Source organism: Helianthus annuus, chromosome 12, assembly GCF_002127325.2.
Source record: "Helianthus annuus cultivar XRQ/B chromosome 12, HanXRQr2.0-SUNRISE, whole genome shotgun sequence".
NCBI classification, from domain to species: Eukaryota; Viridiplantae; Streptophyta; class Magnoliopsida; order Asterales; family Asteraceae; genus Helianthus; species Helianthus annuus.
The window spans coordinates 60333741-60347218 of NC_035444.2; the positions used below are offsets into that span (position 1 = coordinate 60333741).

The window sequence follows — 13478 nt, forward strand, 5'->3', positions numbered from 1 at the left end:
TATACACGTTTTATTATAGGTTAATTAGTTATATTTAGTTGTTATATTTGACCCATTATTATGGAGGCAAATGGAGTAGAAGAGTGGGTCAGTGTGTGTGACCGGTTGTTTAGGATAGAATATAGTTTTTATTGTTTTTTAATTCCCACGTTGTGCATGTAAGGCTATATAAAGCCATTGTGTTTATTGAATACAAGTACCCATTTTTTCATTTGAAACAACAGCCTATTCTGTGTTACATATACAACATACATATACGTGAGTTTGAGTGTGTGTTGTGAGTGTGATTAGTGGGGCCTGAACCAACATTTGGTATCAGAGCGGGTGAGAAACGAGGGCCGTTTTGAGAGTCGGTGGCGGCGGGAAGAGTAGCAGCCCGTAGGTTGCAGGGCTGAAGACGAAAGAAAGAATTCGCAGACCGATGCCGGCGAGTAGAACAAAGCCATAATTGATCAGTGGCTTGAAAGAAAGGCCGAAGAACTCGCCAGGAAGACCGTAGGCGTGAGGAAGACCGTTACCGCCGAAAAACCAATGCCGTGATAGACCGAACGGTGGAGATCGAACCAGTTCTTCATCCGAAAAAAAGACCGTGACCGCTGCCGGAATGTTAATTCTGGTGGAAAAAGAGAAGACTGAGGTCGGCGAGAAGACCGGCTGCACACCTCAGCGAAGACCGAGACCGTCACCGGAGTAATAGAAACCGGTGAGAGACCGTAGACCGAATGAAGCGTTTCTTGAAGAATGCTTAGACCGAAAGGCCAGAATTGTGAATCCGAAGACCGAAAGAGTTCACAATAGACCGAGTCGTGAACGGAAAGGTTCATGTTAGAAAGAGAAAGAGAAGGACCGAACCCGCGTGGTTCGTGTAGCAAGAAATAGAAAGCACCGAATCAAGATTACGGGGGTGAATGTTGGGTTTAATCTTGATTACGGGTCACGATTTAATGGTTCATGGGTCAAAGGTACGGGTCAGATTTGGCTCAAAATTGCAGCAGAAGATATCCATATTATACACGTTTTATTATAGGTTAATTAGTTATATTTAGTTGTTATATTTGACCCATTATTATGGAGGCAAATGGAGTAGAAGAGTGGGTCAGTGTGTGTGACCGGTTGTTTAGGATAGAATATAGTTTTTATTGTTTTTTAATTCCCACGTTGTGCATGTAAGGCTATATAAAGCCATTGTGTTTATTGAATACAAGTACCCATTTTTTCATTTGAAACAACAGCCTATTCTGTGTTACATATACAACATACATATACGTGAGTTTGAGTGTGTGTTGTGAGTGTGATTAGTGGGGCCTGAACCAACATTTGGTATCAGAGCGGGTGAGAAACGAGGGCCGTTTTGAGAGTCGGTGGCGGCGGGAAGAGTAGCAGCCCGTAGGTTGCAGGGCTGAAGACGAAAGAAAGAATTCGCAGACCGATGCCGGCGAGTAGAACAAAGCCATAATTGATCAGTGGCTTGAAAGAAAGGCCGAAGAACTCGCCAGGAAGACCGTAGGCGTGAGGAAGACCGTTACCGCCGAAAAACCAATGCCGTGATAGACCGAACGGTGGAGATCGAACCAGTTCTTCATCCGAAAAAAAGACCGTGACCGCTGCCGGAATGTTAATTCTGGTGGAAAAAGAGAAGACTGAGGTCGGCGAGAAGACCGGCTGCACACCTCAGCGAAGACCGAGACCGTCACCGGAGTAATAGAAACCGGTGAGAGACCGTAGACCGAATGAAGCGTTTCTTGAAGAATGCTTAGACCGAAAGGCCAGAATTGTGAATCCGAAGACCGAAAGAGTTCACAATAGACCGAGTCGTGAACGGAAAGGTTCATGTTAGAAAGAGAAAGAGAAGGACCGAACCCGCGTGGTTCGTGTAGCAAGAAATAGAAAGCACCGAATCAAGATTACGGGGGTGAATGTTGGGTTTAATCTTGATTACGGGTCACGATTTAATGGTTCATGGGTCAAAGGTACGGGTCAGATTTGGCTCAAAATTGCAGCAGAAGATATCCATATTATACACGTTTTATTATAGGTTAATTAGTTATATTTAGTTGTTATATTTGACCCATTATTATGGAGGCAAATGGAGTAGAAGAGTGGGTCAGTGTGTGTGACCGGTTGTTTAGGATAGAATATAGTTTTTATTGTTTTTTAATTCCCACGTTGTGCATGTAAGGCTATATAAAGCCATTGTGTTTATTGAATACAAGTACCCATTTTTTCATTTGAAACAACAGCCTATTCTGTGTTACATATACAACATACATATACGTGAGTTTGAGTGTGTGTTGTGAGTGTGATTAGTGGGGCCTGAACCAACACATAGAAGATCTCTTTCTTAAGAAGAAGAAGAAGAGAAGATACATGTCCAAGAATCAGGAGACGAATCAGATTCAAAGAGATCGAAGGAAGAGACAGGAAAACACGGTTATAAAATCAGTTTTTATTGATCACTTCGTAATAGTAAAGAAATCACATATGCAGGGAATTTAGATCAAACGATCAACCAAAAGTCAATCTATCAGAAAAGAATCAAGCATCAAGAATTTATGAAAAAGACCCAGAATTTACAACATCAGTGTTGAAGAAATAAGAATGAAACAAGAGGAAATCATCGCAGAAAAATTAAACAAGAAGATTGATCAAGAAATAGATGAAGGAGAAAAGGAAAAGGAATTACGAAACGAAGAACATGGATTAATTTGATTCATATATGACACCGAGTTCATACTCTCATATATGGAAAAAGGAATTAATCGGATTCATATACGACACCGAGTTCATACTCTCATATATGAATGGAGATATTACGAACGAAGCAAAGAATTGATCAATACTCTATCTCAGTAATCGAAGAAGATGGTGAACACGATTAAAAGGTCGGGACGTTAAACATCGAAGTGAGAGTGGAAGATATACCAAACACTATGGTTTCGCTAGGTACTTTGATCAAGTAATGGAGCAGCAAAGAGACAGGAGCGATGATGAAGATAAATACAGAAGAAGAAACAAGAGACGATGATAGGCGGGGCCGAGATAGGGACAGATCTGATACCGAAAAGGTTTCTGATAGAAGAGATGGATACAGGAACATAAGTGACGATGAAGATGATAACGAGACCAGAAGCAGGGTTTTAAAGGGTGATGACGATTATCGTAATAACAAAAGAATGAAGGCTTCAACTCAATCCTAAACTAGTTACATAAAAGTCTAGTTTAAGGGAGGATATTAGAATATATGAACTATACTTTTATATTCTTATGTTATATTATAATCGTAAATATTAATTATATCAAAATTAGGAGGAAAGTCAATAGGTATTGTAACCGTCATTCCTTACGGTTACGTCGGTTGAGTTTAAGGGTTATATTGTTGGACAACCGAAACATCATCGGATGTATGTGCAGCGGAAAGTTTGTGATAAATTTCAGACATGATGAAGAGATTGTGTGGATTAAGAAAGACGAATGCAAATGAGATTGCAGTGAATTCAAAACGAATAAATGGACACTTTCGGTAAACAATAAAATGTCTTGATAACCGGTAATGTTTCCCGGCAATAACTATATAACCTACAATATTGGCGGTTAATTTTGGCGGGTAACTGCCTTGGCAGTTTGATTTGAATACTTAACCCGCTTATCTCCCTAAAACCGCTTATCATCTAACCTTATAAGTTAATATCCTAATTACATGTCATAAATACTTACATGTCCGAATAATAATAATCATAACTAAAGTTTAATAACGAGTATAACGATAATACTTCTAACACAACCCCCTTAAACTTTGGTTATGTTTGATCCCTGTTGCATCACACTTCTGTTGGCATCGTCCACCGCTTTCTTCATGTGATTGAAATTAAATCTTTTCCTCCTCTTGTGCAAGTTCCAGTTGTCTGCCCATCCATTCTCAGCAAACAATGCATAATGTGTTGAACCAGCACCGTTTTGACCATTCCCTGCAGCATCTTCTCGGACATCATCTGCACTTCTGGTCCTCATGTAACAGCATCGAGATGAACCAGTATCATTATGATCATTACCTGCAGCATCTTCTTGAACTTTATCTGCACTTCTGGTCCTCCTGTAGCAGCCTCGAGATGAACTAGCATTATCATTCACCATCTCTTTCACATGTGCCTCATCTTGAACTGTTCTGAATTTATAGTAATATTCTAAAACATCACGGTACATGGCGTATACGATTCTCATGTAATCCCCATCTTCATACCCGAAACCTAAATCCTTTGTTATGATTGGCCACGTGTTTTCAGTTGTAACTTCTCGGTATCCACCATCACTTGCTACTAGAATGTACAGACTTAACAGATCTATCTTCCTCTGATCAGTAGTATAGGGAGGAACAGGTCTTGAAGTGATTCCCATATAACCATTCAGAAACCACCGAACCATCTCTTCAAACTTGTTTTGAAGTTCAACTTTATACTTGAAAACATACTCACGGTCATCGAGCATGTCAATCAAACCCTTACAATCCGCAAATTCATGGAATTTTAGTGATTTTAAAATCAAGCTATTCCAATCATTGTCATCTTCACCCGAAACATTTAAGGTTTCGAAGTAAGAATTCAGATATGCCTCCTTGAATTCTTCATCCACATCTTTGAGATCTTGCAATCTCCGTTTTTCATACAGACCCGATTCCTCTTCTTTCGTTAACCCGCTTTTTTCATTTTTTGAATTCACAACTGGTGATGAAAACATAGGATATATCTTACATTTATCACGGGATTTTCTGACCTTGTAGCCTTGTAACGTTAACTGATCAAGACTGAGTACATTCCGGTCGATTTCCGATGAATAAAAAACACTTTGTATATTCAATGTTTCATTTCCTGTTTTCATTTCCACCGATCCTACCCCTCCTATGAACAGAAAATTGTTCATACCAGATCTTGTTTCTACTCCCATCATATGTTTTACCCTTTTAAAAACATTAATATTGCCCGAAAAATGATGATTAAACGATGGATTAACGTACCATATTTCTGCCCATTGTCCACCATCGGTACCGGTGACAATCATTTCATCTTGGCAGTGTACATCTTCTTCTTGTCGTCTAATCCCGGCATTGATAGCATGCTTTAACAGTTGTGTCGCTTCATCATTTTCTTTGGCCTTACAGTTATAGATTTGATGACCCGGTAAGTGACAATAGTAACAAAGCCTTATGCGAGGGATTCGCTTGTTTCTTTCATTATGTTCATCGGTGCAGTGTTGACAAGGGAGAGTGGTTGAGTTTGGTTTGATTTCAGATTGATTCCTTGAAGTGGCTCTGATACCACTTTGTTGGACAACCGAAACATCATCGGATGTATGTGCAGCGGAAAGTTTGTGATAAATTGCAGACATGATGAAGAGATTGTGTGGATTAAGAAAGACAAATGCAAATGAGATTGCAGTGAATTCAAAACGAATAAATGGACACTTTCGGTAAACAAGAAAATGTCTTGATAACCGGTAATGTTTCCCGGCAATAACTATATAACCTACATATTGGCGGGTAACTGCCTTGGCAGTTTGATTTGAATACTTAACCCGCTTATCTCCCTAAAACCGCTTATCATCTAACCTTATAAGTTAATATCCTAATTACATGTCATAAATACTTACATGTCCGAATAATAATAATCATAACTAAAGTTTAATAACGAGTATAACGATAATACTTCTAACATATATATACCCATTCTCATGTAAACATATTCGGTACTTTTGGTTGTATCCTATTTCTTTATTCAATAACATAGTTTCCTCCTTCGATCTCTGCATATAACATGTTGTAATGTTATTCGAATTATGTTCTTGATATTCAATACACACCTCAAGGCCCTAAGGCAATTTTCGAATCTGACACTTTCTAAAACCAAGTTGATCACTAACTGAAAACGTCAACGCCTACATCAGCTCACCTCCTTGGTGGTGATTAATCATTCGATTTATGAATATACCCAATGAGCATGTTGTTCTGAACTTGAATCCAGCCGCTATGTTTACCAATAACAAATCTGTGTTTGTAAAACAGAGTTTTTGAGCTGATTGAACAATCACACTAAAACCACTATACAGAAGCAAGCACGTCTGCTGTCTTCCTACATATGACACTTGAAAGGCTGATGAATGCATAAACAAAAACAATATTTGAAACTGGCGGTTCAAGTAGATTTTGACCACGAAGGAAGTAAATTAGACGATTTTAAGAAGTAAAACACACACAACAACAAAGAGAAAACAAACAAACATATTTTTATAACACTACCAGACGTCAAGTGCATCTACATAACCAAAGCAAAAACATATAAAATCCCAAATCTTGATTGAAATTAAAGAACAAAATGTTACTCTTCTTGTTGTACTTGTTACCAAAACAAAAATTCACTATCTTCATCCCAATCTATCCCACAGTGATTGTGCTGAATTTGCAAGTAACCAAAACTAAACTCTGGTGTGGGTGTCTTTATTCTCTTCATGAGCTCAAGATATTCTAATTTTGTGCAAGTCAGAGCAACTGATTCCACATCTTCCCAAGAAAAATTGTAACACGAGAACAGCTCGAGCCTTTTTAGTGTTTGATGACCTGAAAAAGACCGTAAACCTTCAGCACTTATGGCTTCACAGCCCGTCAATAAAATTTTTTGAAGCTTTACACACTTGCTACCTATAGCAAGCAATGAGATATCTGTTACATTTATCAACCAGGATAAATCCAATATCTCAATGTTTGAGAGGTGGGATAATACGTCCGCAATTGCATAGTTGGTTACATGAACACCACACTCTGACAAACTCAGCTCGGTTAGAGCAGCCATTGATTTCAAGAAGATTATACCACTATCACTAATTTGATTACATTCAGCCAAATTAAGGTGTTGCAAACAATTCTTCAAATCTCCATCTGCCAAATACTCCAAACCCAAATCAGTAATCAAATAACATCCCCCCTCCCCCAAATTCAAATCACGAATACACGATTCTCCAACAGCTTTGAGTGATTCATCTGTGACACGAATGCATCCTTCCAAAGTCAACTGAATCAAATTCTTACATGATGTTACAAGGGACATAATTCCTACATCCCCACCTTCTATTTAAATACACTCCACGTACATGACTACATGCATTCGCCACTGCACACAAACCATCATCATCAAATTCAATCTAAACCTTTACCAGATTTCTATGATGCTAGGTCCCGTCTATGCATGGCCAAAACAAGGAAAATCAATCAGGCTAAAGTTGACGCTTAAGTTGCCAGTACAGCCCTAACCGCAACAACTGACCAACACTCATTAAGCTCGTCTCGTCAAGAACAACGAACCGAAACTTCTGAACGTGGCAGGGGGCTTATATTCAATTATTATCTTGTATAATTTTATAATTATCTCTCCCCTAAAATAGGGATCTTATTGTAATAACCCGTGTTACGAAAGTCAAAGTCAAAGTCAAAGGAAGAAAAGATTGCTAATTGCAATCTGTCATTCCTTGCTTAACTACTGATTTGACTTCTTGACTTGTAATCAAAACTTGTGTTTTATTTGCTTTAGTTATATTATGTGGAGTATCTATTAATAATCGAGGTTTAATCGCATGTTTATCGCTTTATCGCTTTATCGCTAATCGCATCGCCATCGCATTCGCAACTTGATTGATAGGTTCTATATATTGTTGTACGTGTGTGTGCTATTTATGTGTTACTTGTGCATGTTTACTTTATGTTGGTGGTGATTAATCGAAACGCAATCGCAACTCTATCGCAACGCAAACGAACCGCAAACGCTAAACGCAAGTTGTTTAGGATGATTGTATGTTAGATATAGTATTTGTGTAATAATTATTAGTCTATCGCATCGCTTAATCGACACTCGCTTAAACGCATCGCAACGCTCAGCACGCGAAACGAAACGCCGAAACTCAAGTCGTCGGACCACTTCGATCGAATGGCCAATCGATCGAATGGTCGTCCGATCGGATTGCCGTCCGATCGGATTGCCGTCCGATCGGATTGCCGTCCGATCGGATTGCCGTCCGATCGGATTGCCGTCCGATCGGCATGCCATCCGACACTTGCGCTCCTCTTTCCCTTTTTGGCAACCTATAAATACCTCCTGTCACATCACAAGTGATGTGACAGCTTTCCCTCTCGTTCGACCAGCGCTCAAGCTCCCTTTTCCTTCGATTTCTCACGATTCTTGTAAGTTTCTTCCTCAAATCTTGTACTTCTATGATCTACACACACTTCTTCATCATTTTCACCTTTGAATCTTAACTTTTAACCGTGAAATCAGTGGATTTGAGGTGTTCTAGGATGATCTCATCATGGAGTTCTTATGAACTTCAAGATTTGGCTTCATTCCACCAAGAACAACTCAGATCTGAAGGATTTCCACAAGATTTAACATTGTTTTCGACTAGATCTAAACATTTTCAAAGTTAAAAGGATTGAAAGATACTTTTTCAACTTTCTTTCAACTCTTTTACACTCAATGCACTCAAAACCGATGGAATCGAAGCTCATTCAGATCTTCTACTCATTTCCTAGTGAAGTGTCGGTCTGAGAACTTATTTCTATCAAAGAGACAACCGATTTCGGGTTAAACATGAACAACCGTCATGAACCAGTAAACTGAACGGATTAGGGTGATTCCTGTTTGATCGGACTACTTGGGACTTGACGAGGTTCCGTTGTTTAGTACGTTGTCATACCGTCTCGAGCAAACCGCAAAACTTTTCAAAATAATCAAGTTCAAGATGATCAGACCGTTGGGACGGATTGTCGTCCGATCGGATCGGATTGCCGTCCGATCGGATTGCCATCCGATCGAGCGACAATACGATCGGATTGCACTTGAGGTTCAACACTTATCAATTTCCAAATTTTCAAACGAACTAAATGTCGAATGGATTGCCGTCCGATCGGATTGCCATCCGATCGAACGACAATCCGGTCGGTTGACATTTTGACTTCAACACTTAACGTTTTTATAATTTTCAAAGATCATCAGTTTCTAACGGATTGCCATTTGATCGGAAGACCATCCAATTGAATGACCATCCTGCTGTGAACTTGTTCTCAACTGAAATGTCTTGCCATCGGATTGCAATCCGATCGAACGACTGATCGATCGATCTGGAGGGTAGAGATACTTCTCTATTTTCAAAATGCTACAATGAAAACTTCAAAGCCATCATATACAAACACATCCTTCCCAAACGAATGTCAATCCGACCGAATGGCCATCCAATCGGATGACCATCCGAACGGATTGACATCCGATCGAACGACAATCCGATCGGATTGCCATCCGATCGGATTACCATTCGACACTTAATCACTTTGCACCGTTTATCGCGCTGTTCTTCGCTTATGCTATCGTTAACTGTTCAGACTAATCTCTCAATGCTCCCTTCAATCCAAGAGAGTGTTTACTTGTTAAACGCTACCTGTGAGTATACTTGAACCCTTTTTGCTTTACGCACTTTTGGGTGTTACATACGTTACTTATTCAAATCACAATCGACACACTATGCAAACACTATTTATACGCTGACCGCTATTGTGTGCTACGTGTTATTCGATGAATGCTTGTATGTTATGTTAACACAGTGATTGTTGCCTGACACCTTAGCAACGATAGTACTATAGTTTGGACTCAGCACCTGTCGTGGACATGAGTTGTTAAGGGCTTTACTTCACGTATCCCAGTGGGGATATGTGTTGCGAATTCTACAACTCGCAGTCACGTCTGTGCATATTTCTCCGTCGATAACCTACTAGCTTTCACTATGCTACATGTTACATGCTGGTTATGCGTAAACGACTTCGAACTCTATTATAGTATTTAAACTTGTATGCTTACCTTTACACCATGTGTATTGACTTTATTTTAACGGATGTGGCAGGTGCCTAAGATGCTAGGAAATTCTGTGCTTAGGTGAATCAAGCTAGGGGTCTAGTTATGTCACGCTTAAATCTGAGTTGTCGGAACAATGTTTGTTTTTTAGACAATTATTTGTAATAACTGTTTTATTTGGATATGTTGTGGTATGGGACATGACGTTTAAATTATCTGGTAATTAATAGTTGTTATGGATACTCATGGACAATCTGTTTCGCTCAGTGCCATGCCCCGATGTTTCCACCATCGGTTGGGGTGTGACACTTATTGTACCTATATATATATATATATATATATAATTATTATCAATGAAAGAGGCAAGGAGTTTATAATCTATCAGGTATAATGCGTTAGGGCTTATGATAATCTGAATTATATTATAAAACTTGCTTCAATTGCTTCCAAATGAAATATCACTACTTTTCTTCATTATGTTTTTGCAAATTTATGTGTCCGTTGATTCAAATCTTGGTCATAGAGGGGGCCGTTTTCACTTTTGACCCATTTACTTATGAACTACCACAATGACGTTGGAAGCACTGCGGCAACGCGTGGGTTTGTTTACTTGTTTCTGTCATTTTGTAAAGAAGCAATTTTTTTAAATTCTTGTCTCTAAGAAAAGCTTTTATTAAAAAGGTAAATGTAATGATATCGGGTCTGCCCATATCCTCAAATAACTCATAGACCCATATCCCTTTTTAGACCACTAATAACTGTAGTGTAAATAACTACATAAGGATCTCTCCCTTCTTCTTTTCTCTTCTTTTCTTTCCTTCCGGGAACAAAGCGTTATATATTCAACGATTTTAGTTTTATAAAACTGACATAATTTTCTTATACTATCGTATAAATTAATTTAGGTAATTTAAGAAGATTTTATCTAAGAAAGAAGTAAATTAGATGCCGAGTAAAGCACATAAAACATGTTTCGTAATTTAAGAAGATTTTATCGTAACACTAGTACACTACTAAATATCAGGTTCATACACATAAAGCAAAGCATAAACATATACAATCCCAAGTGATGTTTTGTCTTTAACCCCTTTGAATGCCACCTGCCGGGTTCAAACTATGTTTTACCTGATCCCATTGGTTAACGAGGTAAGAAGTTTTTTGGAAACATGTCAGGGTTACCAAAAAGATTCCAACTGCTAGACTGCTAACATGATTTGTTTGATTGAAAATCAAAGCACAAAGAGTTAATGTTCTTGTAGTTTTTAACAAAAACACGCACCCTCACCTTCATCCCACTCTATCAAACATGTATGGTGCCCAATTTGTAAGAAATCTTCATTTGACTCTGGTGTGGGCGTCTTTATTCTCTTCATGAGCCCAAGATACTCCAATCTTGAGCAAGTCAGGGCAACCGATTCCACATCTTCCCAACAAAAATTGTAACACGAGAACAACAAAAGTGTTTTCAGTGTTTGATGACCATTAAAAGCCCGTAAACCTTCAGAAGTTATGGCTTCGCAACCTGTCAAATAAATGGTTTGCAGTTTTAAACACTTGCTACCTATAGCAAGCAATGAAATATCAGTTATGTTTAACAACCAAGATATGTTCAGCTTAATTAGACCAACCATTTTACTCAAGTAGATGATACCATGATCACTAATCTTATCACATCCAGTCAAATTCAGCTCACTCAAATAGTTTTTCAGATCTCCATTTGCCAAATACTCCAAACCCAAATCAGTAACCAAAGAACATCCCCCCAAATTCAAATTACAAATACGCGATTCACCAATAGCTTTGAGTGATTCATCTGTTACACGAATGCATCCTTCCAGATCCAACCATGTCAAATTCTTACATGATGTTACAAGGGACACAATTCCTGTATCCCCAACACGTAACCTCCCATGTAAATACACACCACCCAAATGACTGCAGGCATTCGCCACTGCACACAAACCATCACCATCAAAATCAAAGTCAAACTCACCTGGCTCAGAAGGAAGATCATGATACTTCCCTAAGCTGAGTGTTTCGAGCTTGGGGCATGACTGTGCTAGGAGTTTGAGGTGTGTGTTAGAAAGTGGTTTATTACAATCAAAGTATGTTACGTTGGGGGATGACGGTAGGATATCAAATAACAGACTAGGAAAAGAACTGCTTAACCAAAATATGGAATGGAATGCAACTTTCATGAATTGCTTGGAAACTTCGGCGAATGATCTTTTGTCTCCCCAATCAGAAATGTTGTTAAATATGCAGAGAAGCTCGTCATCTCCAAGTGGCCCCATTGCGATCTAAGTTATTGATCTGTATTTGAATGCAGATTGAGTATCTAAAACACAAGATGATTCAGTGATGACGACGACTAGAGATCGGAAATCAATATGATGAAGAAACAATAACAAAGATCTTGAAATGAAACCCTGGTCAATGAAGGTTATGATGTGACCACAGAGATCAAGTTCTTGTGTGTAAAAATGGTTTTTCATGTTGTAAATAATCTGTCAAATGGTATTTATACATCTAGATCTCATGAGATACATCTATATAAAAATATCAACTTGATGGGCAAGTCATGTGTTTAAAAAATATATAATATATCATCTTGATGGGCAAGTCATCAGTTTACTAAAAAAAGTTCTTGTTGGCGAAGTCAATTGCTTTAAGAAAAACTGCCATATCATAATGATGTTTACTTTTCAAAGCGAAAAAACGTCATACATCATTAACTGCGGTGGACCTAGGAACATCTTTGTAACGACTAACGAGGTCTTTTGGTCTTTCTATGTCTATCAAGAGGGATATTTGCCAGGTTGGGTCGGCGAAATCTTTTTGCGGGTTTGACTAGTGAAAAGTCAATAGAATCTAGGAAAAAGAACAGCCATGATACCCGAACCCTAACAAATTATACGTTTAAATCAGCTATATTCAAGTAAACATGAAAGCTAAAAGATAATTACTAAGACCAAATTATAAGTCTAAATCAAACATTTGCCAAACATTGCATTACCCTAGCATGATAACATGAGCATACATGCATACGTCCTTTTTTTCTAGTTAGGGTGAGAGGGGTACCCCTCTCTTAGGGGAGTGACCTCTCTTACAGAAACCCAATCAGCACGCGTCACGTCAACTCCCCTCTTAAGTCCCCATTTTGCACTCAAACGTTGGCATTACTCCACTCACACAATTATTTTTTTATAAAAAAAGAAGAAAAAAATATGATTGGTGGAAAAAGGGTGGACCCACATTAACAACCAATCACCCCCTCTCTCTCTCCTCTCTCTCAATCGGTGAGTACACACCGCCCACCCCGCTTCCCCTCCCCGAATTGATGGCGGCGGTGTTCCCGCTCGGGGACTTCACTCCCCGCTCCCCTCCCCGAGAAGTGCCCCGCTCACCCTTATAAACCATATTATCACATTTTGCAAAACTAAATTGTTAACAAGTTTGCAATTATTGTACTGAAAGGTCGAACTGGCCCACATAAAAAATTACTTGTCTCTACCCGTGACCCAACCCGCCCATTTTGCCACCTGCCCACCTCTAAACTTAACTCAAAAAATGAACAACTACTAAATGGGTCGGCTTGGG

At 38.9% G+C, this 13478-nt stretch overlaps 2 protein-coding genes across 2 annotated transcripts; both read right to left on the reverse strand.

Annotated features, from left to right (window-relative positions):
• Positions 1-6386: 6386 nt before the first annotated feature.
• Positions 6387-7091, reverse strand: LOC110892953 (F-box/LRR-repeat protein fbxl-1). The gene has a single exon (XM_022140083.1). The coding sequence runs from the start codon at positions 7089-7091 to the stop codon at positions 6387-6389; it is 705 nt and encodes a 234-aa protein (XP_021995775.1).
• A 4049-nt stretch (positions 7092-11140) lies between these two features.
• On the reverse strand, positions 11141-12172 carry LOC110892952 (F-box/LRR-repeat protein fbxl-1). Its single transcript, XM_022140082.1, has one exon. It carries the CDS (start codon positions 12170-12172, stop codon positions 11141-11143), a length of 1032 nt encoding a protein of 343 aa, XP_021995774.1.
• Between the last annotated feature and the right edge of the window lie 1306 nt (positions 12173-13478).